The sequence below is a fragment of the Saccopteryx leptura genome, chromosome 5 (genome assembly GCF_036850995.1).
Source record: "Saccopteryx leptura isolate mSacLep1 chromosome 5, mSacLep1_pri_phased_curated, whole genome shotgun sequence".
Lineage (NCBI taxonomy): Eukaryota > Metazoa > Chordata > Mammalia > Chiroptera > Emballonuridae > Saccopteryx > Saccopteryx leptura.
In genome coordinates, this window is record NC_089507.1 from 195,563,861 (window position 1) to 195,587,272 (window position 23,412).

Genomic DNA, 23,412 nt, shown 5'->3' on the forward strand with positions numbered 1-23,412 from the left:
AAGCCCATTAGCGCCAGCAGGAAGCCAAGAACTCTTTCCAGCCTTGGTACCCCCTTCCCGAAAGAGACATTTCTGCTCTCATCCCTCGTTCCTGTCTGCTGGGTAAAGTGCTCCGCTCCAATGCAGGTGGATGCTGGGATCCCAGACCCACCCACAGGAAGTTGTGCAGGCTGTGAGGACCAGCATTTGCTCCTCTCTCCCTCCTGCCTGAGTTCAGGGCTGTGGCCTCCTCTACTGGGACAGGGGCCTCCCCAGTTACGTGGGGCTCTAGGTGTCGGTGGTGACAGTTGTGGCCAAGTTCATCCAGGAGCACCTCCTCGGCATCACCCGCTCTATCCTGTACAACGAGCTGCCCAGTGTGGCCCGCGTGCTCAGGCTCTACACGGACAGCTTCCTGGTTCGCGAGCTGGGGTAGCTGCAGCTCACAGGAGCAGTAGCTTTCTGCCAAACTCATCTTCCTGTATCACTCGCCGGAAACCATGATCAAGTAGACCCACCAGTGCCCACCTGCCCCTTGCCACTGGCTGCCTCCTCACTCAGTTGTTGGGGCTCCAGTGGGGCCAGAGGAAGCAGCCATCTTGTCCTGAAGCCCTTTCGCCACGGGGAGAGCAAGGCCTTTGGCTCATAGCACACCCCCCCCCACATCGTACCTGCAGTTCTCTTGATGCTGAGCATGCAGGCCAGGCTCTGAGCCTGCAGCTGGTTCCTAGCTGGGGCCCTGATCCTAAGGCCACCTTTGTGCCACACAAAGGAGACTCAGTTTGTCTCCTGCTCCTTGACCCTGCACCTTGCAGCCCCACTATCCGGGGGGAGTGACTAGTGCTAGCTGCCTAGAGAAGGAAGTAGAACACCTCACTGACCTCTGTCTCCTTCGGGGCATCTCAGAGGGAAGCTGGTGAGAGCTGCTTATTGCAAGGCCATTAAGCAAGCTAATGACCCACGAAGGCTCTTGGCCTTTCCGGCCGCCCCAGTCGTGCCTCCCCTGGGCTCACAGAGCCTGCTGCCCACCGATCACCTTGTGACCACTATTATTGTTACTTAATGTGTCCGGCCACAGTTTTCCCAGACAGGACCCTGGTCTCAAAGCCGCTGCTTGCCTTTTCCAGCTGAACCAAGGCTGTGCACACAACAGGCAGTTAATAAATATTTATTTAGGATCAAGCCCAGAGTCACCTCGATTTCCAAAGCTGGGAAAGGGACTTGAAATTATGGGACACAGGTATGGATGAGGTAGTCAATGGACACAGCCTGGGGACATGTGTCCCCAGTCATGTTCTCACCCCTCTATTTCCAGCAGAGGAAGTATGAGCAGCTGCCTCTGTGCCACTTGGGACCTAAGTTCCTGATCTCCTCTGGGCCCAGGTGTCTGCTGGGACATAGCACGAGAGGGGACAGAGGCCCTGCCTGCACTCTCACCCGGATTTGGGAGAAATTGGCTTCCAAGTACCCTGGGGCTCGCCTCACCTGCCTCACCTGGGCCCAAGTGGAAGTGCCCTGAGTCCTGGCCGGGCCTTGCCCTTCAGCCCTAGGGTCGTGCCTTCACTGCCAAGAAGACATACCTGACCCTGCACACACCTGACCTCATGAGGTGCTGCGGGGCTGGGACAGCCTTCCCTGCAGAACTGGGCTCTCAAAGCCTGATGCTCGTTTGGGAGAAGGTGACAGTAGGCCGAAGCCTCAGGCCCAAGAGCAAGCCTCGGGTGGGTTTCTAAAATAGGGCAGGAGAAAGAGTGAGACAGAGGCAGAGTTGTGATGTGGTACAGCCATATTTAATTCAACCACCAGTGAATCTGAGGGGCCAGAGCAGAAACTCCTCTCACTCTATAAAATTGAGTCCCTGAAGCAAGTCACCTCTATCCTGTCAAAGGGGTGGGCTGCTTGGGACAGTGACTGGAGCACAGGCTTGGGCTCTGAGTGTCATGTGCAGGGCCAGGGGCTGGAAACAGGGCCATGGGCACCCATCTTGGGCACCAAGTGGATGCAGGAGGCCACCAGCCCAAAGGCGCTAGAGCCATCTATTCCTCCTGGGGTCCAAGGTCAAGTGGAGTCCCCAGGAGGGAGCACAATTTGCAGAAGCTGGAGGGAGGCCGGTAGCAACTGGAACAGAAACAGCCCCAACGCTTCCCGCCCCTCCCCTAGGGTCCCAATAACCCCTAAGCTGTCTTCTAAGACATAAGGAGTCATTTCCATCACCATGACAACTATAAACAAAAACAAACCAAAGCCCATCTTAAGGTATAATCTTCCAATTGCTTAAAATTAATGAGTGCAAAGTGAGGAGAGGGCCGCCGGCCTCACACAAGCCTGCGCCTTTTGGAGTCTCTCTCCGTGTCCCCGTCCTGGGCGTCTGCCTCGCAGCCGAGTGGGGACACCAGGTTCAGCAGAGGGTCCTCAGAGGCTCGCCCAAAGAGTGCCAGGAGGAGGGCCACTCCGAAGCCCGTGGCGCGTTCACCCTGTGGGCAAAAGGCAGGTGGAAACCCCCACCTATTGAGCCAGACCCACTCAGCAAGCCCACCTCTGTGGTGGGGGGCTCCAGGCCTCAACTTTCCCTGTAGACCCCCTTCTGCTGTCCTGCCACACTCAGGTCAAGTGCTCTAGTCTCTAACCTGGTCTCATCAGGGTGCGAAAGGGTGAGACTCTGGGTCTCTTACCAAGGATGGGCTGGCTAGGGAAGTACTACGCACAGCAGCCACTCTGTTCCCAGGGCTGAAGAGACCAGAGATGGGGGAGGGGGGGCCACAGCTAGCCGGGAGGCTGGGCCATGAGCAGTGTGACCCTCATCATAGAATGTTTCCAATGAGCTCATCCTGCAGCTCTGGAGCCAGAGAGGGGCTCTAGATGTATGAGCCGGCAGGAGCCTGGTCAGTGGAGAGGGGACATACGGAGAAGCAGGCTGGCAAGCCAGCCAAGGAAGTATCCTAATGCAGAGAGGCCACCCCCCGGGGCCCTGCACTCACAGCGTGCACAGGTGCGGCGATGTCCAGGTGGACCCAGACCCCGGGCCAGTCAAAGCCGATGTGTGAGGCAATGAAAAGGCCAGCACAGGAGCTAGGGCTGTTGTCCCGGTCCTGGGGGGCCAGAAGGACAGACGTGACCCTTCTCCTTCTAGCAATGGAAGTGTGGGTGAGGGACTTCAGGAGTGCCTGGAGGGCTGCTTCTGCTTGGACCACTATGAATACCCCCATGCCCTCTGGACCTGCCCCGCCACCCTCAGTCACCGCCTTTCCTGGTGTCTGAAACAAGGGGCCTGCGGAAGGGTTCAGTGCGGGGGGGGGGGGGCTGAGAGGAACCCGGGACCCCAAGGGCCTTGCCTTCGCCCCAGGGCAAGGGGTCAGCCAGTGAAGGGACTGATGGGGGGGGGGGGACAACAGACAGACCCTAGACGGGGAGGAAAGCCGTACCCACGTGGATGCCCAGTGAATGACGCATCCCTGCTTTGGATGCCCGCCCCCAGCACGGGTCTCGGGCATCATGGTAGGGACCCTCATCTATATGTTGCTGTTTCTCAGGGTCATGCTGACTCCCTGAGGGCAGGGCTTTGCTGCCCCGCTCCACCTAGCTCAGGTGCCGCTCCAAACCTACCGCCATGGAGTTCTTCATGTCGGCCACGGCCGAGGTGAACTCGCTGAAGTGCAGCTCGGGGCAGTAGACGAGTGGGTGCACCAGGTCCCCGCACTTCCTCCCAGATTTCACACAGGCTGCCTCCCACTCGGCGCTGTTGGTGAGCACGGCTGCATGGTACTTGCCCGTGGCGATTCCCTGGAAGGTGGCCCCATGGGAGACCAGGGAGAAGTGAACAGAGCCCCCCAGAGAGGGAAACATAAGGCAACAGAGAGCACAGAAGCAACGAAGAAGCCCTAAGAGAGGTGGTGAGAGGCAGAGACAGAGGAGGAAGGCTTCCTGTCCTCTCCTGGCCTGCAGGCCTCAGGCCATGGGCTTTGCTTCCCACCCTCCCTCGGGACCATGGACAAGCTCCATGGTCCCCTCCCCAGGCTATGAGGTTGAAGTGACAGCAGCCCCTCCCTCCTGGAGTCCAGGGAGGCTTAGGCTCCCACCTGAGCTCCGGTCAGAGTGGCCATGTCCAGGATGATGTCGGCTGCCAGGTCCTTGCAGGCGTAAGACACGCCGTCTGCCAGCACCAGCCTGCCCTCGGCATCCGTGTTGTTGATTTCCACAGTCCTGGGGGAGACAGAGACCCCAGTCATGGTGGTACTCCCTCGGGCGTTGGGAGTGAGTCCCTTTGGAACTGGGGTGACCCCATCTAGAGACTTTGTAATTCTCCTCCTGGGGAGAAGGGCCACCACTGTCCCCTACCGTCCCGCAGTGGCAGGGTCACAAGCAAAGGTCATCAGATCGATCCCATCCTGTCCCTCTCCAGCTAGAAGCCGAGGCGAGCCACCCAGCTCCTGTGCCTCATCTGTAAGGTGGGAGGACAGGGTCGTCCAGGTGGCCTTTACACAGCTCCTGGCCCTGGGTAAATTTAGAGGAGGACGTGCTTTTCGTGGTCACCCTGGGGATAGGCACCTGAGTGTATGTGTGGAGAAGGGTTCATCCCACTAAAGCAGGTGGATCCCAAGCTCCTGAGCCAGATGCCCTAGTCCCCCTCCTAGGCACCCCTGGAAGCAAGCAGCCTGAGGTCTCCTATAGCCTGTCATAGGGCATCCTCCAACAGGATTTGCCCCTGGCTGGAGTAAGCAGGGTGAAATCTGCCCCCCAGCCAGGCCTGGCTTACAAGAACCAGCCTGGCCTGGGACAGAGGGGGATAGCATGCCCAGAGGAAGCCAGGCTGACATGCAGTGAGCAGAGGAGTGGCCTTACTTTCCTGAGTACAGCAGGTGGATGTCGTCGGGCCTCGTTGCATTTGGCCCCACTGAGTTCTCAGCCAAGCAGAACACCGCGTGCAGGTTGTCCTTGAAACCCTGGAGGAATGTGGGCAGAAGCTCTAGTTACAGGCTGTTGGTGCTCAGACCTCCCTTCCCCCCATCCTTCTGAGAAGCTCATCTATGGAGGCAGCAGGGCACTGGAGGGCAGGGGCAGGCGGCAGAAGTTGGGTGCTGTCCCCCAGGCCGGACCCGTAGAGCTGAGCATGGTGAGTCACTCATCAAATGCTGGCTGTACTGTACCCTGTTAGTCTCCCGCCAGCAAGGGGACAAGAGAGTGCTCCTTCCTCCACACACCCCCGCAGGGCTAACAGACCACCTGAGGCTCATGGCTCTGCTTGAGAGACACCCCAGGAAGGCCCATTTTGAATGAGGACAAACAGTGCAGAAACAAGAGCCAGCCTCGCTCGGGCCTGGCTGTGGAGGTGCTGGCCCCTCTGCCCTGTTAAAAGCCCCAAAGCAATCAGGATGCCCCCGTCCCATATGGACCAAGCCCCCTTCCTCCTGGGATTTCTATTCCTCTCTCAGGAAATAAGCTGGGCTCCTGACTAACCTGAATTAGAAACTCTGCCAAGACCTGTTGTTCTCACTTTAAGTTTACCCTCGGGAACCACACCAAACAGGTGGGCCCTACGGATAGAGGAGGCCTTGTATTTAACGACAGGAAGGACTGAGCCTCTTAGAAGCAGCCTAAGGAGCTACATTAAGGAGGTAAGTCAACCCCATGGTGGTCAGTGTACACTACACCTTTGTTGAATCAATACTTTTTAATGGCACTGGGACTTTGGGTTCTAAAGGTCATCAGCCAACCTCACCTCCCCACCCCAAGTAATCACAGCTTCAGGGCAGGGAGGGGCTGCCCTAGAGTCCTTGCTCCCTCCCCGTTTTAGAGCCTTTGGTGTTTGATAGGTGCAGACCTCGCAGGAAGGACCGGAAAGGCTACAGAGGGCATGCTGAGAAAGGCTGACCCCACTAACCTGCTTGATGGCAGCTCTGAAGGCCCCCAGGATGGCTGCAGCTCCCCCGCAGTCTCTCTTCATCCCTGGCATGGTGGTCTAGGGACAGCACAAATGGGTGAGAGAGGGCTGAGTGCATGCTGACTGGTCAGCGACAGCGCCCCCTTGCCCCATCCCCCCCTGCCTAGGTGCACCAGGGCCCCAGAGGGGCTCCCCAGACCTGCAGGACCTAGAGAAGAGAACCCAGAACACTCCCACTGGAAAAGAGTGGGACTTCCACAAGTGCTGCGTTCGCCGTGGCCAGGCTGCTACACAGACACAGCTGCCACGGCCTGGGCTGTGACCCCGTTACCCGGCTGCCCGGGAAACAAGCCCTGCTTCCTTGCACGGCCATTGGAAGCTGTCACTATCTGGCCTCGTTGACACTTTTCTTAGGTCTCTGCTCCTCCACATCACTGTCTTGAATGATCTGCTTGAGTTAATGTGAACTCTTCCCAAATGTCACTGTCACATCACAATCCCACCCCAATGGTGAGGACACCTGCACCCCACCATGTGCCCACCATCAACTGGCATCTCCTGGGTAGACCAGTGTAAAGAGAGGCCGCCAGAAACAGAAATGCCCTCCTGCCACAGAGGTAAATGTGGTTTTCTGTAAACCTATGGAGAGTGGTTACATATTTTTACATTTAATAGGCTCCCAACACTAATTGACAAGTTCATATTTTAAATTAACAGTAGGTCATCACATGTAAGGATTCAGGTTTGAAATGTACCCAGTGATGTTTTGAACCTTTATCAGATAATATGAGCCTTGAGGTTTAATGGAAAGTATTTTTAGATATAAACTGAGCTGCTTTTACAATTAAATCGAGTGAAAATGACCCAGCTAGCGCTACTGAAATTAAGCTGTCTCTTTTGACCTAAACTGCGAGAAAGCACAGGATTGTTTAAACGAAAAAAACAGGGCCTCAGCTCTGGAATCAAACCATTTGCAAAATGGCCCACAGAAAACAGCTCGAGATAGTCACTGGCATGATGCTGCTGTCATTGGAGCAGCCTCCCGGCCGTGGGCAAATGCCAAACTGCAGTGGTAGGTCTACTCGCCGGGGGCGCTGCGTGGCGCCCCGTCCCTCACGCCCCTACTTTTATAAAAGAGACAGTTCCCACAGTGACACTAGGGTGGCATTCCCTTGTTACACTGGACTGACACTTGCACCTATGGACCCCAAGTGCCAAGAGGGCTGGCTGCAGGTACAGCAGGGGCCGAGGGGCGGCACCGAGCGCAGGGGGTACCTGGCCTCGTTTCCAGCCCTCCGGGAAAGTGAAGCACTGCCAGTATCATTTGCGTTTCTTTGCTGAAGCAGTCAAGTCATTAACTTAAAAAAAATTTCAACCGTTGAGTACAATCGCTCTCAATGTGGAATGGAAGGTACTTGCAAAGCACAATGGATCTCCAACAATGGAGGGAGGGTTGGTTAGAGCAGAGGCACAGCCAGCTCCGACTGCCTCCGCTTCTGTTCTCACCAGCGCCCTCCTGACCTGAAAGAACGGCTGGCACACGATGGTTATTCAGACTTAGGCATCTGGCAGATATTTCCTCAAACGTGAACGGGGTGTACCGCTCACTTCCAGGAAAACAGCTCCATTGTTATCTGTTGCTAATGGTAAAATGTGAGCTTGGAGCAACAAAAATCAGCATTTTGGAAAGCTGGTATTTGCCTCCGGCTTCCGAATACTCAATGACTTTTAAAATGAGATGGGTGGTGATATTAACAAATGCAATTTTAAAAAATATACGATACAATAAAATGCGTCAACCTTTAGGAGTTTTGCATAACTCTGTAAACAGTATCTTCCAAATGACCCATGCATGGTCTTACAAAATCATGCATTCAAGGTTCAAGCTAACCAGACAATTTTCATGCAACAGCATAAAAGTTCACTGACATTGACGGTTTTAGGTTCCACATTAGAACTAACCTCTCAGGAGCTACCACCTGTCGAGTTTTGATGTACTAGCAAAGAATGTCCTCAGTTCTGCAAAGTGTGCTAAAATACCTTCTTTTCCAACCACAAAGTAGGTGAGGCCAGATTTTGTTTTTACATTTTACCTGAAACAACATATCGCAATATACTAAATGCAAAAGCAGCTCTGTGATCACAGCTGTCTTCTGTTAAGACAGGCACTAAAAAAATTTGCAAAAAATGTAAAACTATGCCACTCTTCTTGTTTATTTTTTTCACTTTGGCAAATATAGTTATTTTCACAAAATTATATCATTTACACTAACATGCAGGTCACCAATGGGTTTATATTGTTATTTTTAAATGAACTAATAAATATATCTTTAAAATTTCCCTGTTTTAGTTTCTAGAAGGGTAAATACCGACATCACTCTTATACACAAAACCTCTTTGGATTTTTTTAAGAGTGTAGGGGTCCTGAGACTAACATAGTTGACATCTGTTAGTTCACACTGATCTTGATTTGTCTTTGAAATCTTTGGAAACGGAGCTGTGGCTGTTCCTGTTAAACTGAGAGCCGGTGCCAGCAGCAAAATGACTAATTCCCAGGAAGCTCGGCTTTTCACTCTGACCCTCCAACAAGCCAACATCCAAAACAAGCCTCGATCCCCAGAGACACAAGCCCACGATTCTGCCCGCCTGCACTTCTCTAGCTTTGGAGCAAGAGCAACAGCGAGGGTGGGAGGGAGGGGCTGGCTGCCACCAGGGGAGCTGGAGGGGCTCATCCTCGGGGGAGAATTTACAAGCGGTAATAAACCAACTAAAAGTCAGTTTGCCTGTTGTCATCAGCGGTACATTATTCCTCCCGAAAAAACCTGTTGTTGGTTGAAGTAAGTCCTAATCATATAAATAAAAGCTTCAAATTGCCTATTTTAATTACTTATCTTTTAGAAACATTATTCTAATGGATGGTAATAACTGCCAGTTTCAGAGCTGGCCCAACACGCACGGCCTCAGCAACGTGCCTCCGTTCTGGAGACGGTTCCCGACAGGCAGTGTGGTGCAGGCTGGCTTCAGTGTCACGATGTCCATGGTGCCTGCGATGTCACATGTTCCTGCCTTCCAACAGTGAACTCCAAATAAACCCCGGGGGGCTGTGAGCTCAGGTCTCTTCGCTCTCTCAATCTGTGTGAACACCTGGAGTAGTGTTTCAAACATTTCTACTCCAGACGTGTGAGAGCTGCTAGAATCAATCTCAAAGAACTGAACACATAGACAGTATCATAATGTCTGTTGTTTCTTGGGACATGGAACTTTCAGCATTCTCTACTAAGCAATTTTTATGCTGAAGACTTTTCCTGAGTATTTGGGTATTGGTTGCTTCTTGTCATAGAAATGCCTCAGAATTAAAATGAATAGTGTTTTTATCGGCCATGAAATGAGTGGAGACAAACAGGCAAATCTGGTACCTCTATCTAGTGAATATAAAGAGGTGAACATCAATTTTGATAAAAAGTCATTGACAAATCTGCATACAGCAAGAGAGAGAACAGAACTGTGAGGCTAATATCCATTACCACAGCCAACATGGAGGCGTAAGTTCTTTCTATTAAAAATCACATTAATGCTGTTTAAAAGTGTTAATACGTTACTGTTTTCTTCATTTGTACTGTAATATTTAAGTGTTTTATTGGCATGAAAATATGTTTGGAATTGAATAAAGAGAATTCACTGTCAGTTAATTCACTATTGGTATTTGTTTTTTTAAACCTTTATTATAATTAGTTTCATTCCCTGATTAGTCCTGAAGATAATTTTGTTGCTTGGAGAAGGAGTAAAATGTTAACCCCCCCCCCAAAAAAAAACAACTCATCCACCGTAGGCACCAAATACACTAGACAGGCTAGAAGTGCAAAATATAGCAGCACAGTGCTTACCCTACTGACAGTGGAGCTCAGTGTCAGAGAGGCAACAGGGAGTGGTGGGGTCTGTGGCAAAACGCAGGATATAGGCTATATCCAAAGGGGCAGCCACTGCTAAGCTCCAGCAGAATGCCACCAGGTAGGAACGCAGGACAAGCACTGACAGGTCTGAGTTTACAAACGGCTAGAAATCCAGTCTTTTGGAAGAATTCTTCCTGTTTTTAAAAGTTGGTAACTGATTCAAATTTTAAAACTTCATTTGGGCCAACAGAACACATCTGTGAGCCATGCGGGCAGCCAGTTTTCAGTGTCTGTTCCGAATAAGCTCAGCTTGTCTTCTCCCTTCTAAAGTTTCTCTTGGAGGTGGTGGGTTCTCTTCCTTTCAGATTTCCTGAGGCATAAGTTTCACGTCTGACCTTTCAAGTGTGCCCTTAGCCTTTGTCCCTTAAAGCCCAGCCCGGGCCTGGGGCACAGTGTGTAGGGTGAACAGATGAAGGTGTCTGGCTGCTTCTGTTCCTGGTGCCTTCAGAGTTCCTGTGCCCAGCAGAACCTGGCCATGCTGGATATGGAGGAGGGCAGGCCTCTCAGAGGCAGATAGGCGTGGGCACCAACTGACAATCCTTAAGTACCCATCCTCCTGAGATGGAGGACTTCAAAGACCACCCAGAGGAGCGACTACTGAGACTTTAGCCTCATAGCCACACTCCTTGGTGGCTTGCCTCTGGGTCCAAATCTCCTTGGCTTTCCCTGGGACGTCTGCTTTCGGAGCAGTCTGTGTGGACTACCCTGAGCATTCTGTCCCTGGAAACCTGGGCCAGTCATGGAGACAGAGGGCATTACCCAGGGCCCTTCTTATCTCCACCCAGAGACACCTGACTCCTTGAGCGCTGCCTCCCTGGGTTCTGCTTTCCCACCCTCTAATCATTTCTGCAGCTTTTTCTGGATCCTATCCAGAGTTTTTGTTTCCAGAACGCTGTTTGAAGTGTAGGCCTGTAACTGTATCCTTCTCAGAAGGGGAGTCGGGCCCACGGACTCCTGAACCTGGCTCCCCACAGGCATGCCCAACTCCCTGCCAGAACCCAGGCCACATTCCTCCAACACCTGAGCGTCACAAGCCCACCTAGGTCTCCCGCACCCTGGGGCCACCCGAGCGCCAGCCCCAGCGGCTCACCTTCCCTTTGATGCTGAGGCCCCCGGTGTCATAGACGATCCCTTTGCCCACCCAAGCAATGGTCTGGGTAGCTCCATCCGGGGTGTGGCTGAGGACGGCCAGAGCTGGAGGGTGGAGGGCGGCTTTGCCAACGCCATAGATTCCTACAAGAAGCACAGGGAGGAGGGGGGGGGTTAGGCTCAGGGTGAAATGAGCAGAGGAGGCCCAGCAGCCCCTCAGAAACACCAGCTCTCCCATTGGAAATAGCCTCCGGCTTTGGGGTTTTTCTCCTAGAAAACTATGTGGTCCAAGCCGAGCTCCCTGGCCCCCTTCCTGCCCCCTGGCCAGCGGGGGATGAGGAATGCAAATTAGTTCCAAAGCTCTAGACTACACACTGAATTCTATGCGAAGCACTGTTAGGCAAGAAAACCCACTGAGAAAAAACTATCGTCTCACTCCCAGGAAGAAGTGACCAGGACTGCGGAATGAGATGGTGTTTGGACAACGCTTCAAGGTCGCCCAGCCCACGCTTGCAAGCCCTTCCCTGAACCCTCCGTGCACTCGGAACTGCACTGCCCTGTCCAAGTTCACTCCAACCACTGCTTCACTGTTCAATTTACGTCCCATCTTCTCGAGAAAATCGTGGCCTGCTGTGGGCAGAGTCCATGCCTCAGGTCCCCCAATCACTGAACTGAATAATCACAGCAACTGCAACAAGAGCCAGTAATGGTTGCCTGACAGACTCCGATTCATCCTGCAAAGCCGCTGCAAAGGATGTCTCCTCTGTGAACTTTCCCTGATAAGGGTGGCCTCTCCCTCCATTTGGAATTGGTTTGTCTGAGGCAGATACCTCTCAGATGGCCTCCAATGCCCCCCACCCCAGGGCATTCATGATCTCTCTCCCTAACTACTGGCAGGACCTTGTGTCTCACTTCTTCTCGATACAGCAGAGATGATGAGATATCACCTCCAAGACTAAGTTACAAAAAGAGACCTCGCCTACATCTTGCTTGCCTTACCTTTCCCACTCTGAGTCTGAGACCGTGCCCTGAGAGAAGCAGCTACCGTGCTATGAGCCACTCAAGGAGAGGCCCACACAACAAGGAATAGCCCGTGAGCACCCGAGGCCTGCTGGCGGGGCCGCGAGCGAGCCTCGCTGGGGGTACAGCCCCAGCCCCAGTCAAGCTTTCAAAGTGACAGCAGACCTAGTCCACACCTTGACAGCAGCCTAGGAGAGACCCTGGGCCCTATTCCCCACCCACAGAGTTGAGACCATGAATGTATATCCCTGCTATTTCAGCTGCTATTTTTCTGGGGTAACTTGTTCTGTGGCCATAGATTAACAAAATACAGTGACCGTCCCCCAGCCAGTCCGAAAGCCCCATGTCCTGGCCATCACTGCACCTCCAGTGCCCGGGGAGTCAGGGACGATGGGCCTGGTAATCAGGAAAGGCTGAGGGGGTGGCTTTGAGCCAAGTGTACGGCATCTGGCAGCCCTGCCCTGAGGGGCCCTTGGGGGAGCCTGTTCCAGATCGAGAAAGCCGGAGGACAGACCCCGGTGTGGACATGACTGTGTGTATTCGAGGAACAGAAAGGCCTTGCTGCGTTGGCTCAGGGACCAGGCCAGCAACACGTGACAAGGCTGGAATGGAAGCAGGGGAGGACTTGGATCCCACGGCTTCCAGAATCTGAATCAGAATCTGAATTGCTGCCTCCTTTCTCCCAGAGAGATGTTCTGCTTCCCAGGGTCTGGTCTGGGGGCTGGACACAGGCCAGTTTCTTTCAGGGTGTAGCTTGCGACAACACACTATAGGCCCTCGCCATTCTGCCAGCCAAGGTGCCCTGGACCACTCCCTGAGGCCATACCGGCCAGGACCAGTTCCCAATCACCTCCAAATCCTCTTGTCTTCAGCTCCTCGTCCCGGATGATGGTTGGGGCGATCCCCAGCTCTTTTCCAACTTTCTTAATCTCCTGGATGTGTTCGTGGAAAAAACAACACCACAAAGACACGTGAAAACAGCTTAACTCAAGGCGAGGCCAAGGCTCTGGGCCAAAGGACGCGCTGATGGCTGCAGAGCGGGGGAGGAACCGGGCTTGGGAGCCAGCGGCTCTGACTCTCTTGCTTTGAGTGTGATTAAACCCAGGAGAGAAGGCTCACCCTCTAAACTCTGCAATTTCCTGCAGCTCATGGCTCGAGTCCTGCAGAGGGGCCTTCGAGGAGGCTCTGTCCCCACTCCGCCCTCAGTCGAGGCTGCTGGCCCCTTGGAGCGGGGTGGACAGCAGGACTTTGTCTGCAGCAGCCCCAGGCTTGCCCAAACAAAGTGCAGAGATTGTGAACCCCGTCCCCCTCTGGCCCCCAGCTTTCCTCGGACCCTCCCTGGGATCTACTGACATCTGTCCCATCCTGGTCCCACCCCTTGGCATGACCTCCAGGGCCGCGCACCTCGAGGAAAGTATCCGTGTTCATCTCATTGCAGGGTGTGTCCACAATGCGGGCTGCCAGCCGTACACCATCTGTGGCGTTGGTTAAGCACTAGGAAAAAACCACAGGCTCTCATGGGGGCCCTGGGACAAAGTAGAATGGGGCTGTCCCTCCTCATCCATTCCCCTGGGGACCGAAAGGCCTCAGAGGAATACGTCGCCTGGGAGAGGTTGCAGGGCTGCTGACGGGACAGCAAGGGGCAGGTAAAAGGGGAGCAAGAATCAGGCCGACTGCTTTCCCTCCCCAATTCCTGATCCCCACCAAGTAATCCACGGAAAGTTTGTACCGCCTCCAGAATTACAGTGACCCTTGCACCGGCTGTCACGACCTGGCATACACAGGGCCCATCTTCCTTTCCAAGACTCATTTCCTGCTACTCCCCTCCTCCTGGCACAGGTGACCTGGTACTTGGCCCCGAATGTGCCCTGGGCATTCCTACCTGTGGCCTCTGCCCATCCCCACACCCTCTCGCAGGTGGAGGTGCTGTCCTCTATTACAGACACGTCTGAGCCCCCCAGCCCCCACTGGGATGGTATTAGGAGGTCTTTGGGAGGTCACAAAGACGAGGCCCCGTGATAGGATTAGTGTCCCTACAAGAAGAGACCAGAACACACACTCTCTCTCTGTCCTAGAAGGACACAATAAGGAAGAAGCCGTCACCAGAACCCACCCTGATCTCAGACTTCCAGCCTCCAGAACTACGAGAAGTAAATGTTGGGTAAGCGGCCGGGTCTATGATATTTTTTTATGGTGGCCTGAGCTGACCCTCCTTTCTCTTCTCGTGAAGACCCCAGCCTCTATGAGGCACCTCTCAAAGGCCACCTCCTCCAGAAGCCTCTCTGGATCCTCCCAGAGGAGGCTAAGCACTCTACCGCCGGAGCCCCTGGCACGCTGGCCCTCCAGTGGGCATGTTTCTGATATGAGCCCCTTGTGAGTATGTCACCCACCCTTGTTTTCCTGGTCACCTGATGCCATTTTTCTCTGGGCACAGGAGGAAGGGAAGAACAGGCAGATCTGCCTTGGGCAGCCCACCCTTCACCCAGTACCCAGAAGGGAGGGAGAACCTGACACCAGCCCCCACAGACACTTCAGACTGGGCACCCGCAGACCCGCGGACTCGTCCCAGAAGCCGGCTCCCCTTGGCCTTTCTGCCAGGAACTTTCATCTCATTTTTGCTTTAGCTGTGACCTGGAAGTTTTCTGCCTTTTCATCTTTCTCTGCCCTACTCAATTCCCTCACTCCCACCCCCAAGCTTTAGACAGGCAGTGATAGGAAAAGAGAAAATCCTTTTCTGGCCCCATGATGTCAGGGAGGGCAGACTTTGGGTTGATAATGCCAGCCCCGCCCCCTCACAGGCCCTGTCCAATTGCTATGAGAGCTCTGCCCGCCCAAGTTAATTAAATCCCAAAGCCTCAAAGGCAGAGACGCCGGGCTTGACAGCTCAGATATGAGATGTGGCCGTGGGGTCCCCCAGGAGTGCGAGGGCCCCCACCTGTGGGCATCACAGAGATCCACTGCTCATCTCTGACGCAGCCCATTGCCGCTGTCTGGGAAGTGCGTCAATGCCCTGAAACTTGTCTCAAAGGAGGACAAAGCCCCCACGCAGCTGGTGCGAGTTTGAGAACATGTGTGAGGAACCAGAGGAGGCTCACCTCTGTTGACAGAGGGCCCTGTCACCTCTGCAGAGCCACGCGGCCTTGGGGAAGAGCTTGCACCCTGTTATGCTTTAGTTTTTCTCACCACAAAAGCAGGATCATTCATTCATTCTGTCTATGCTATGTGAGTGCCTGCTGCGTGCCAAGCTCCACACTAGACCCAGAATCCAAAGATATCCAAGGGACTCAAGTCCAGCAGAGACCACACACACCGTTCCATTCAATACTACAGGAGGAGGGTGTGAGAAGGCACAAGGGCCTGGAGAGGACCAGGATCTGGATGGGGGCCAAAGAGGTCCCTATAGTGAAGAAAAAGGCCACATTGGGGGGGGGGGGGTCAGAACCTCCTGTGCTCATGATTCAAGACAGATGGCGGTCACAGTTAAAACCTGAGTCTGGCATAGTCCCAGAAAGTCATTTCATGTCTCTGAGCTTCAGTTTGCTCAACTCTGTAATGGGAGTAATAATAGGACCCACCTCATAGGACCACTGTGAGAACTCAGTGAGCTGACTTGTGGGCACACACCTGCACTCAGAGCAGGGCCTTGTACCTGAGAAGCACTCAGAAGACAGGGGTGATCACGTGGCTAGCTTTGTCTTTGTACGGCAGTGGGGAAAGGGACCTGGAGGCAGCAGGACCAATGAAGGGACTGCTGCTGTGGTCCTGGAGAGCGGGGAGTGTGAGTGGGGGCACCCTGAGGCAGCGACAGTTGGGCCATGTGCTGGGAAAATCATGCATCAGACCAACCGGCTCCTTGCCCTCCAGGAGCTTTGGAGGTGACAATGACAACTTTCCCAAGACAGAAGGGTGAGACAGGAGAAAGGACAGCTTGGGTCTGGCTGCTGGTGCGGGGACTAGAGGTGGGGGAGGCGAGAGCACAGCGGTAGGATCTGGGATGCTCAAACCACAGGGGCAGGAGCCTCACATTCAGCCCATACAAGGACTTCCGAGTTGGCAATCACTTCCAGCCTTGTCCGGAAACGATTATTCTGAGGATCCAGTGAGATAACATATGTAAAAGTGCGCCACAAAGGGGAACGTGACATATACATGCACAGGTTAGCAGTGCCTGGCATTGCTTAGGTGCTCAGTAAACACCGGCTGAACAGAACAGCACCCTGAAAACAAAGACCGCCCGCAGGGGAAGGAAGGTGTCTGGGGCCCTCTCAGGAATTACAGCAGCCCTCCCGCCTTCCCCAAGAACAAAGGGCACTCCCCAGACACCCGTCCCAGCTGCCCAGGGACACCTTCTGACACCAACTTGCAAAGTGGACACTTCCACTGGCCCGTTGTCTTGTCCCACCAGGAAAAACTCCACTGTGACTGTCTTCTTCTCCGTGCGCCGTGAAGCACCGGACCGGTGGGTGAACAGCGGGAAGGCTCGGGCCAGGGCACAGGCAGAAGCGAAGACATCTGACCGCTCACAGACCATCTGCATACAGAGAGAAGAGCCCTGATGAGGAGTAGAAGGTGGGACAGGGCACAGGGCCACCCAGAGAGCTGCAATCAGGCAGTACAGGGGCTCACAGGTGGATCAGAGGCCACTATACATATTGTTTGGACACAGGCGCCCTCATCAAGCCATCACCCCTGGGCCTTCCTCCAAGCCACGGTCTCGCTACCTGAGAAAGAAAACCTCAGTGATCTGATACCACCTACAGCCTTCCAAGACAGAAAAGCTGGATATGGAGGGACCAACAGTAGACTCCTGTCTGGGTCTGAGTTCAGATTTGCCTACAAAACTGATGTGGGAGCAATGGTTTCCTCTCTCTGACCTCAGTTACCCTGTCTGAAAAGCAGGGGTTACAATGTCGGGGTTGTGTTTGCATCTGAGGTACTGTGTGCCAGAGTGCCCTTCAGTCCCTGGGCGGAGCTGGGGGCGCCTGCTCCCGGCCAGTAGGAGCCCACCTCGCTCAGAAGCACTCACCACAATGCACCGATGAGTTCCTGGCGGCAGGCAGGTCCGCACAAGTCTGGTGACGAAGTGCGCGGCGGAGGGACTGTTGTGCCGGCTCACCCGGGAGGGCAGGGCGGCCACGGTGGCATAGTTCAGGTACAGGGGACAGCTGTCCGTGGGGTTGGGGTTGAGCGTGCTTAGAGCAGCCTGCCAAAGCTGGATGTGAGAGACAAAGAGATACCAGACTTCAAACAGTCCGCACACCAGGTGACCCCCACATGAGCGGGGGCACTTGCACTGCTAACTGACACTTGTGCAGGGATCCCCAGGCTCCCGCCATCCGTAATTGAGATCTGTGTTATCTCAGTACAGCTCAGTGTGTGTGTCTGCTGGCACAATTGCACCCTTGTGGGGCTAAGCAGTGTGGGGATTTAAAAGGCCAGTTTGGGGGCTGCTTTGCTTGGAACGCAGGAAACTGGCGTTGGGGGGACCCAGCCAGATGCCACTGAAAGTGGGGACAAGTGAGCACCACCACGGGGGTCTGGAAGGAGGCGGTTCCTTCGAGGCGGCCCGGCGCGGGCTGCTCGCGTTGAGGCGGCGGTCGGGGCCTGGAGGCCAGCCTGGCCCTGCGCGCACCCCTACGGCGGCAGCGGGCGGGCGGGCGGGGGGCTCGGGCGCGGGCCGGGCGGGGCCTCTGCGCCTCCCCGCCGCCCGACCCCGCCCGTCCTCCGCTGGCCGGCGGGGCGGCGCATGGCGGCGGGGCGGCCCGCTCACCTCCTCGGTGACCCGGGGCTGCAGCTTCCCGCGGACGTGGTTCCAGGGCACGCGGTGCAGGTGGTGCAGCTGGCCCAGGAACAGCAGCGGCCGGCTCTGAGGGTCAGCGTCCCCGGCGCTCGCCTGGAACTGCAGCCCCACATTCGCCATCTTCGCCGGCCCGCACCCCTGGCCCGGCCGCCGCCGCGCCCGCTCCACTCGGGCTCCCGTTCCGGCCCGGCCTCGGCACCGCCCCGGCCCTGCCCGGCCCCGCCTCCCCCGCCGCTCCGGGCCGCTCGCGAGACGTGCAGGGCCCGCCCGGGGCGCGAGGGGGCGCGAGGGGCGGAGGGCAGGGCCGGCAGGGCGCGCGGAACAGGCCCCGAACTCGGTACAGGCCCTAGACTCACCGCCCTGCGCTCTGGGCAGGCCCCGACCCACAGGCCTCCACTACCCTAGCAGGCCCCAAACCCGGGCAGGCCCCCAAGTAGGTCCTGCCCTCAAAAAGAGGAAGCACAGCTCTCCAGACAGCCCTCTGGCAAAGGGCCCTGGCCAGCAGCCCCAGCGGGCAGCCCAGAAGACCCCGGTGGCCTTGACCTTCCCCCAATGGTCCTGAGCAGACTTAGGCCCAACCTCAAGCCCACCCCAGCAGTTTCCACTTGTCCAGGGTGTACATGAGCCCTAAGCAGGCCCAGCCCCACAGTAAGACCGGCCCCCAGGGGTCTCTGAGCACCCAGTGGTGGTCCTGGGAGACCTCACACTGGCAGGTCTGCCATTACTGCACCAGCCTGTGACTCGGGTTTGGATTGGCACAGCGACTTCTGGACCTATGCCAGTTTCAAGTTGTGTAAGATCCTGCTGCCTGGCATGCTGGGCAATGTCAAGCTCTTCCTCCTTACTTAATGGGTTCCTCAACATTGCTCAGACCCTTGCTATTTGCCAGGCACTGTCCTGGATGTGACAGGGCTGTCAGGGATGTGGGCTTCCACCCAGGTTGCTGTTTCTGGGGTAGCCAATTATAAATTCAGGCATTGCTTTGTTGAGCAGGGGACCGTCCCCCAACCCACCTCTTTGCAAGAACGGAAATCTGGCAACAGTCTAGGCGAACTGCAGCCTTCCACACAGCTTAGGGTGAGAGGATGGGATGGGAGAAAGGAGGAGTCAGTGGGTGGTATAAGACCTCACCTAAGTCACCTGCCATAGAAGAAGAGGGAGCAGCTGGAGGGTGTTGGGGACATCTGGTGGATGGCAGGTGTGACTCTGGTGAGGCTCCTGTTGTGGCTCAGATACAAGGTTCAGGGATTGACGGCCCAGTTGTGGAAGCTGTACCCAAGAGTCATTTAAGAATAAAAGTGTTACCCTATTCTGCCCATGGTTTGATATTTAAGGGCCTTTGCTCGGCACCCCTTTCTGTTACCTCCAGCTACTTCCAAGCACCACTCCTCTTACTGAGTTTCCTCTTCATGATCAACCTTTAAAATAGCAAGGCCAACTTCCTAGTGTGGCACCTGAGGCTTTCAGGACCTCTCCCTGACTTGCAACCCAGACACAAGCCACACTCACCATCCCTGCCACTCCCTCCCTGTCTCTTCTGCAGCTCTGAGCCTTGCTCCTTGGAAACATCCCACTAGACTACTGAGCTTCAGCATTCTGCAGGCAGGTCTTTTTGTCTGCTTTCTTCTCCAGCGCCTGGCACAGAGCAGGTGCTCAAAACAGAGTTGTTGAACGAGTGCAATGAATTCCTTCGAAACACTCAGCTTTCCCAACATAAAAGTCGGTGCTAATTGGATCTTATTTTCTTCAAAAGATTTTACAGCGGCTGAATGTTTTCACACATTTGTAAAGGGTACGAAGAGCATGTATGAAGATCTATCACTCTTTTCTTCTGTTTGCAAACACATTCCCGACAAGCACGGGGCGTTCTAGCAGGGGCCCAGGCAGCGGGGAATCATCCTAGAAGATGAGGGAGGTAAGCTGTGCCTGAGGGATGAAACAGGACTAGCACAGGCTAACTAGACAGGGGGAGGCGTCCAGGTAGGGAGAGGCCCGGCAAGAAATGCAGACCCTGAGTGTCCACAGGGCTCTGAGGCCAGTGTAAGAACAGAGAACGGGAGGAATGGGGGGGAGGGGGGAGCTGGGTAGTCTGACTCACTCCATCGACTTTTGCAAACTGTGGGAGGAACCAAGAAGTGTTTTAGAGAGCCAGATCCAGGCATTGTGTGTCCAGGGAGTGAGGGGGAAAGGAACTGTCGGTGGCGAGATGACCTTGGAGGTTCTTTCCTTTTAGATGGCCCCAAGACAGGATGAACGAGATGAGTCAGTTTAACCACATTTATTGAACACTCATTCCATACAAAGCAAGAGAAAACAGTACATGCTTGTTAGAGGCAGATATTACCGACTCTGGTTTTAAGCCACCCCTGAATCCAAGAACTCCAAACTAAACAGAACCTTAAGGAATTATTCCATTTCCAATGCCTGACAGTTTCCTCAAGATGCAGCCTGCGGTGGATACAAATATGATCCAGGAAAGGGCACTTTTCACTGCACTTTATAGACTTCAAACTAAGGAAGACAAGCAACACTTTGTGCATATAAATTTTTAGGAAGCTGTTAATCCACAGATTAATATAGATTTCACCATCAATGAAAAACTCACCTCTAGTAAATTTTCTCTAAGAAAGGAAAATGTAAAACAACTTACCAGAACTTTAATGCAATCCAAGAAGTAACATATGCGTTTGGAGACTTGAGACTCCTTTCAAACTCAACCAGGTGTTCAGACTGAATTTAGGAGTTGAGGAAAGGACTAAAAACTTCTGGAAGAAATCAGAATAAAGTTCCGAGGACTTATTAGGCGTTTCTGGTGTACAGTCTACATTCTAGACATATTTCTGAAATCACATCATGAGAGATGGCACTGAGGGTCTAAGCTGTCTGCTTATGTGTTCACTGCATGCTGGACTTCACTGCATCAAATCCCCTAATGCCTGCTTAGACTCAACCTGTTGCCATGATACTCTCAGATTCCATCACACCTTATATGAGAAGGAAATACTGCTCTTCCCCCTGCTCAGAGCACCTGTTTTTATTATTCTGGTGTTTTCATTCATTCATTCAATATATATTTATTGAATATCAATTCTGAAGAGCTTGAGGTTGGGTTAGGCTTTAGGGATACAATGGTGGGTGTTTGTGTGTGTGTGTGTGTGTGTGTGTGTGTGTGTGTGTGTGTGTGTACACACACACACAAAAGGGTGGGAAGCAAAGAGAGCAATACTGAATATCAATTCTGAAGAGCTTGAGGCTGGGTTAGGCTTTGGGAATACAATGGGGTGTGTGTGTGTGTGTGTGTGTGTGTGTGTGTGTGTGTGTACATACACAAGGGTGGGAAGCAAAGACAGCAATAAAACCCAGAAATCCAGTCTGGGAGCTGAGTTTGGAGGAGGAATTAGAGCTGGGTCTTGAAGGTGAGTCATATGACAGGCAGGCTGATTCCTGACAAGGAAATTGTTCAGCAAGGCCCAAAGTACTAAAGGGCATGGTCCATTCCAGAACTGTAAAAAGCTCGAGTGGCTGTGCATTATACAAGTGTGCAGTGTACACTGAAGCAAGGAGTTTGGACTTGACTTTGTGGGTACTAAAAGCCAAGGAAGTGCCTCTGTCAGGACCAACATGCAGTAAAGGTAGGGCTCATGCCTTTTTGAGAATGACCTGCTGCTCCCTTCCAATGGGAGGGAGCGAAGGAAGACTCAGCTCCAAACGCCTTCCTCCCCAGCACCGTCCTGGAGCAGGTGGCCTAGAAGGGAGTCTCCATCCCACAAAGAGGGAAACACTTGCAAGACTTCCCAGAGCGCTGCCTTCTCCCCCCATGCCCTAAGTGCCTGGACATCGAGGAGTGTCTCGGTTCTACTATGTAAACATTGTCAGACATGCTACCTGGACATTTGCCTTCAGTGTTCCCCAAAGGACTGAAAAATTAACTCATCACCAGGAAAATCACATTGCTCTAGAAACTTTTTTTTGAAAAATGCATTAACTTATGGAGAAGTTGAAAACCCAGTAAAAACTATACCCTTTCATATATGTATTCATTTAAAGTTAGTTGCATACACTTAAGCCTAAATACCTCAGTGTCTCTCCCTGTCCCCCCCCCCCCCCCAGTCACAGTAACATAATGATCACATCCATGGAAATTCGTCATTGAAGCAATACTATTATCTAATATACAGTCCACAATGGAATTTCTTTAATTGTCCCCAAAATGTCCTTCATGGCTTTTCTCTTAAAATCAGAATCCAAATAAGGATCAGGCTTGATTGTCAAGTTATCTTTACTTCCCCCTTTAATCCAGAACAGTCCCCTGCCTTTGTCTTTCCGACAATGACATGTCTCCTCGAAGTCCCCCAGTCTGGACTCGCCTGTTTCCTTATGATTAGATTCGGGATAAACGTTTTTGGCAACAATACACATTGTGTTTCTCATGTAACCCATCAGAAGCCACGTAATCTATGTAGTCATCTATGTATGCACCTCCTGTTACTGGCCAAGGCTGGTTACTTGGTTAACGTCAACATATAATGGTTTATGCAGTAATGAGGAAAATCCTCCTTCATAATTAACAGAATTAAAATCAGTTTCCTCTTTATAAGGCGTGGTTTGACACTCTGAGGCTATCAGGATGTTCTGTTTCCCAGTGGCCTGTCCCCCAGTGGCTTTTGTATCCAATGATGGCCTCTACCTGAATCAGGCATTGACTGCAGTGTAGTGACTTTCTCACTGTCTTGTCCCTTCCACACATAGCACTTGGTGGAATTAGTTAGTACAGACCTCCTTGCCTCCCCTCTCCTCAGAACCAGCTACATAATGTGTGGAGCTTTAGTGCAAAAGCGATCCTGTTTTTCCAAAAAGAATTTCAAGATGGCAACAGCAGAGCACTAAACCAAAACCGGGGCCCCGTGTGACAGTGACGGCTGCACACCCTGGAGGCTGACTTGCCCCCTTATGTACCTGTGCTCTTATCTTTCAGTATCACTGCTCCCAGTGTCCCCATGGAGGCCAGTGAGCCCTATCTGACTGGCTCCCGTCTTTGTCACATGTTCATAACCGTTTCTGAGTTCTTCTCTCTTTCTGGAACAATGAGATAGTCTCTAGACTCACTTTGTTCCTTCCCTGCTACAAGTCTTGTGAGTTGGGGGAATGGGTGTTTGGAAACTCAGATCTGCATGTGAGGTATGCTCACAGCTCTCATGTCATTGTTTCTGATCCTTTTCAGAGGACAAGAGTAAGATTTGTTTTCTTAACCTCACAAGGTCACACCAATCCCTCCAACTCAAACCTCACACTGCTGACCTCTTCCTTGCCTGCTGCCACCCCATGTCTGTGTCTCCACATCCTACAATGAGAACCTTGGTTCCCCATCACCGTTCTAGGGGTATTCACTCGTTCTTTCCTACGACACTCACCAAAGAGCCTCCCCTCCTGTCAACAAACCTACTAAATTTCAAGATTTCTTTCTTTTCTGTTCATAGAACGTATGCCACTGATACATCAAAAATGGACTGGTTTTTGTGTGGTCTATCCAGTATACATCTAATTCCTGTGTTTCGCTCTGTATCCAACATGAAGGTTTGCTGTTTTCTTTTACATTTCCATTTTTGGAATACATGTAACCTTTCTATGGTGGAAAATTGTAAAAAGGAATGCTCAAAGGAGCCTCCTGGGCCTCCCACCCCTTTCCACTCATCCTT

General features: G+C 53.3%; 2 protein-coding genes across 6 annotated transcripts in view; both read right to left on the reverse strand.

The window, feature by feature from the left end:
* Positions 1-1,747: 1,747 nt before the first annotated feature.
* NPEPL1 (aminopeptidase like 1) lies at positions 1,748-18,054 on the reverse strand. Its single transcript, XM_066387357.1, has 12 exons — positions 17,687-18,054; positions 16,943-17,128; positions 16,277-16,447; positions 13,321-13,410; positions 12,767-12,848; positions 10,898-11,040; positions 5,858-5,935; positions 4,819-4,919; positions 4,056-4,179; positions 3,583-3,759; positions 2,958-3,068; positions 1,748-2,453 (listed from the first exon to the last, which is right to left on the reverse strand). The coding sequence occupies exons 1-12, from the start codon at positions 17,834-17,836 to the stop codon at positions 2,295-2,297; spliced, it is 1,572 nt and encodes a 523-aa protein (XP_066243454.1). The 5' UTR covers positions 17,837-18,054; the 3' UTR covers positions 1,748-2,294.
* An 826-nt stretch (positions 18,055-18,880) lies between these two features.
* The window catches only part of STX16 (syntaxin 16), a 35,836-nt gene continuing 31,304 nt past the window's right edge, over positions 18,881-23,412 (reverse strand). The window contains exons 8-9 of one of the 5 annotated variants that reach the window (XM_066387360.1): positions 20,367-20,481; positions 18,881-18,985 (exon numbers count right to left, since the gene is read on the reverse strand). In XM_066387360.1, coding sequence (XP_066243457.1) covers positions 20,374-20,481 — 108 coding nt within the window. In that variant the 3' untranslated portion in view covers positions 18,881-18,985; positions 20,367-20,373. The other 4 variants (XM_066387365.1, XM_066387358.1, XM_066387363.1 and 1 more) reach the window with 4 other exon arrangements.

Coding starts and splice junctions, on each gene's coding strand:
- NPEPL1 (XM_066387357.1), bottom strand. CDS start 17,836: ATGGCGAATGTGGGGCTGCAGTTCCAGGCGAGCGCCGGGGACGCTGAC. Junction 3,760..4,055: donor CCACTCTGACCGGAGCTCAG/GTGGGAGCCTAA, acceptor GCCACCTTCCAG/GGAATCGCCACGGGCAAGTA. Junction 3,069..3,582: donor ACATGAAGAACTCCATGGCG/GTAGGTTTGGAG, acceptor CTGGCCCCCCAG/GACCGGGACAACAGCCCTAG.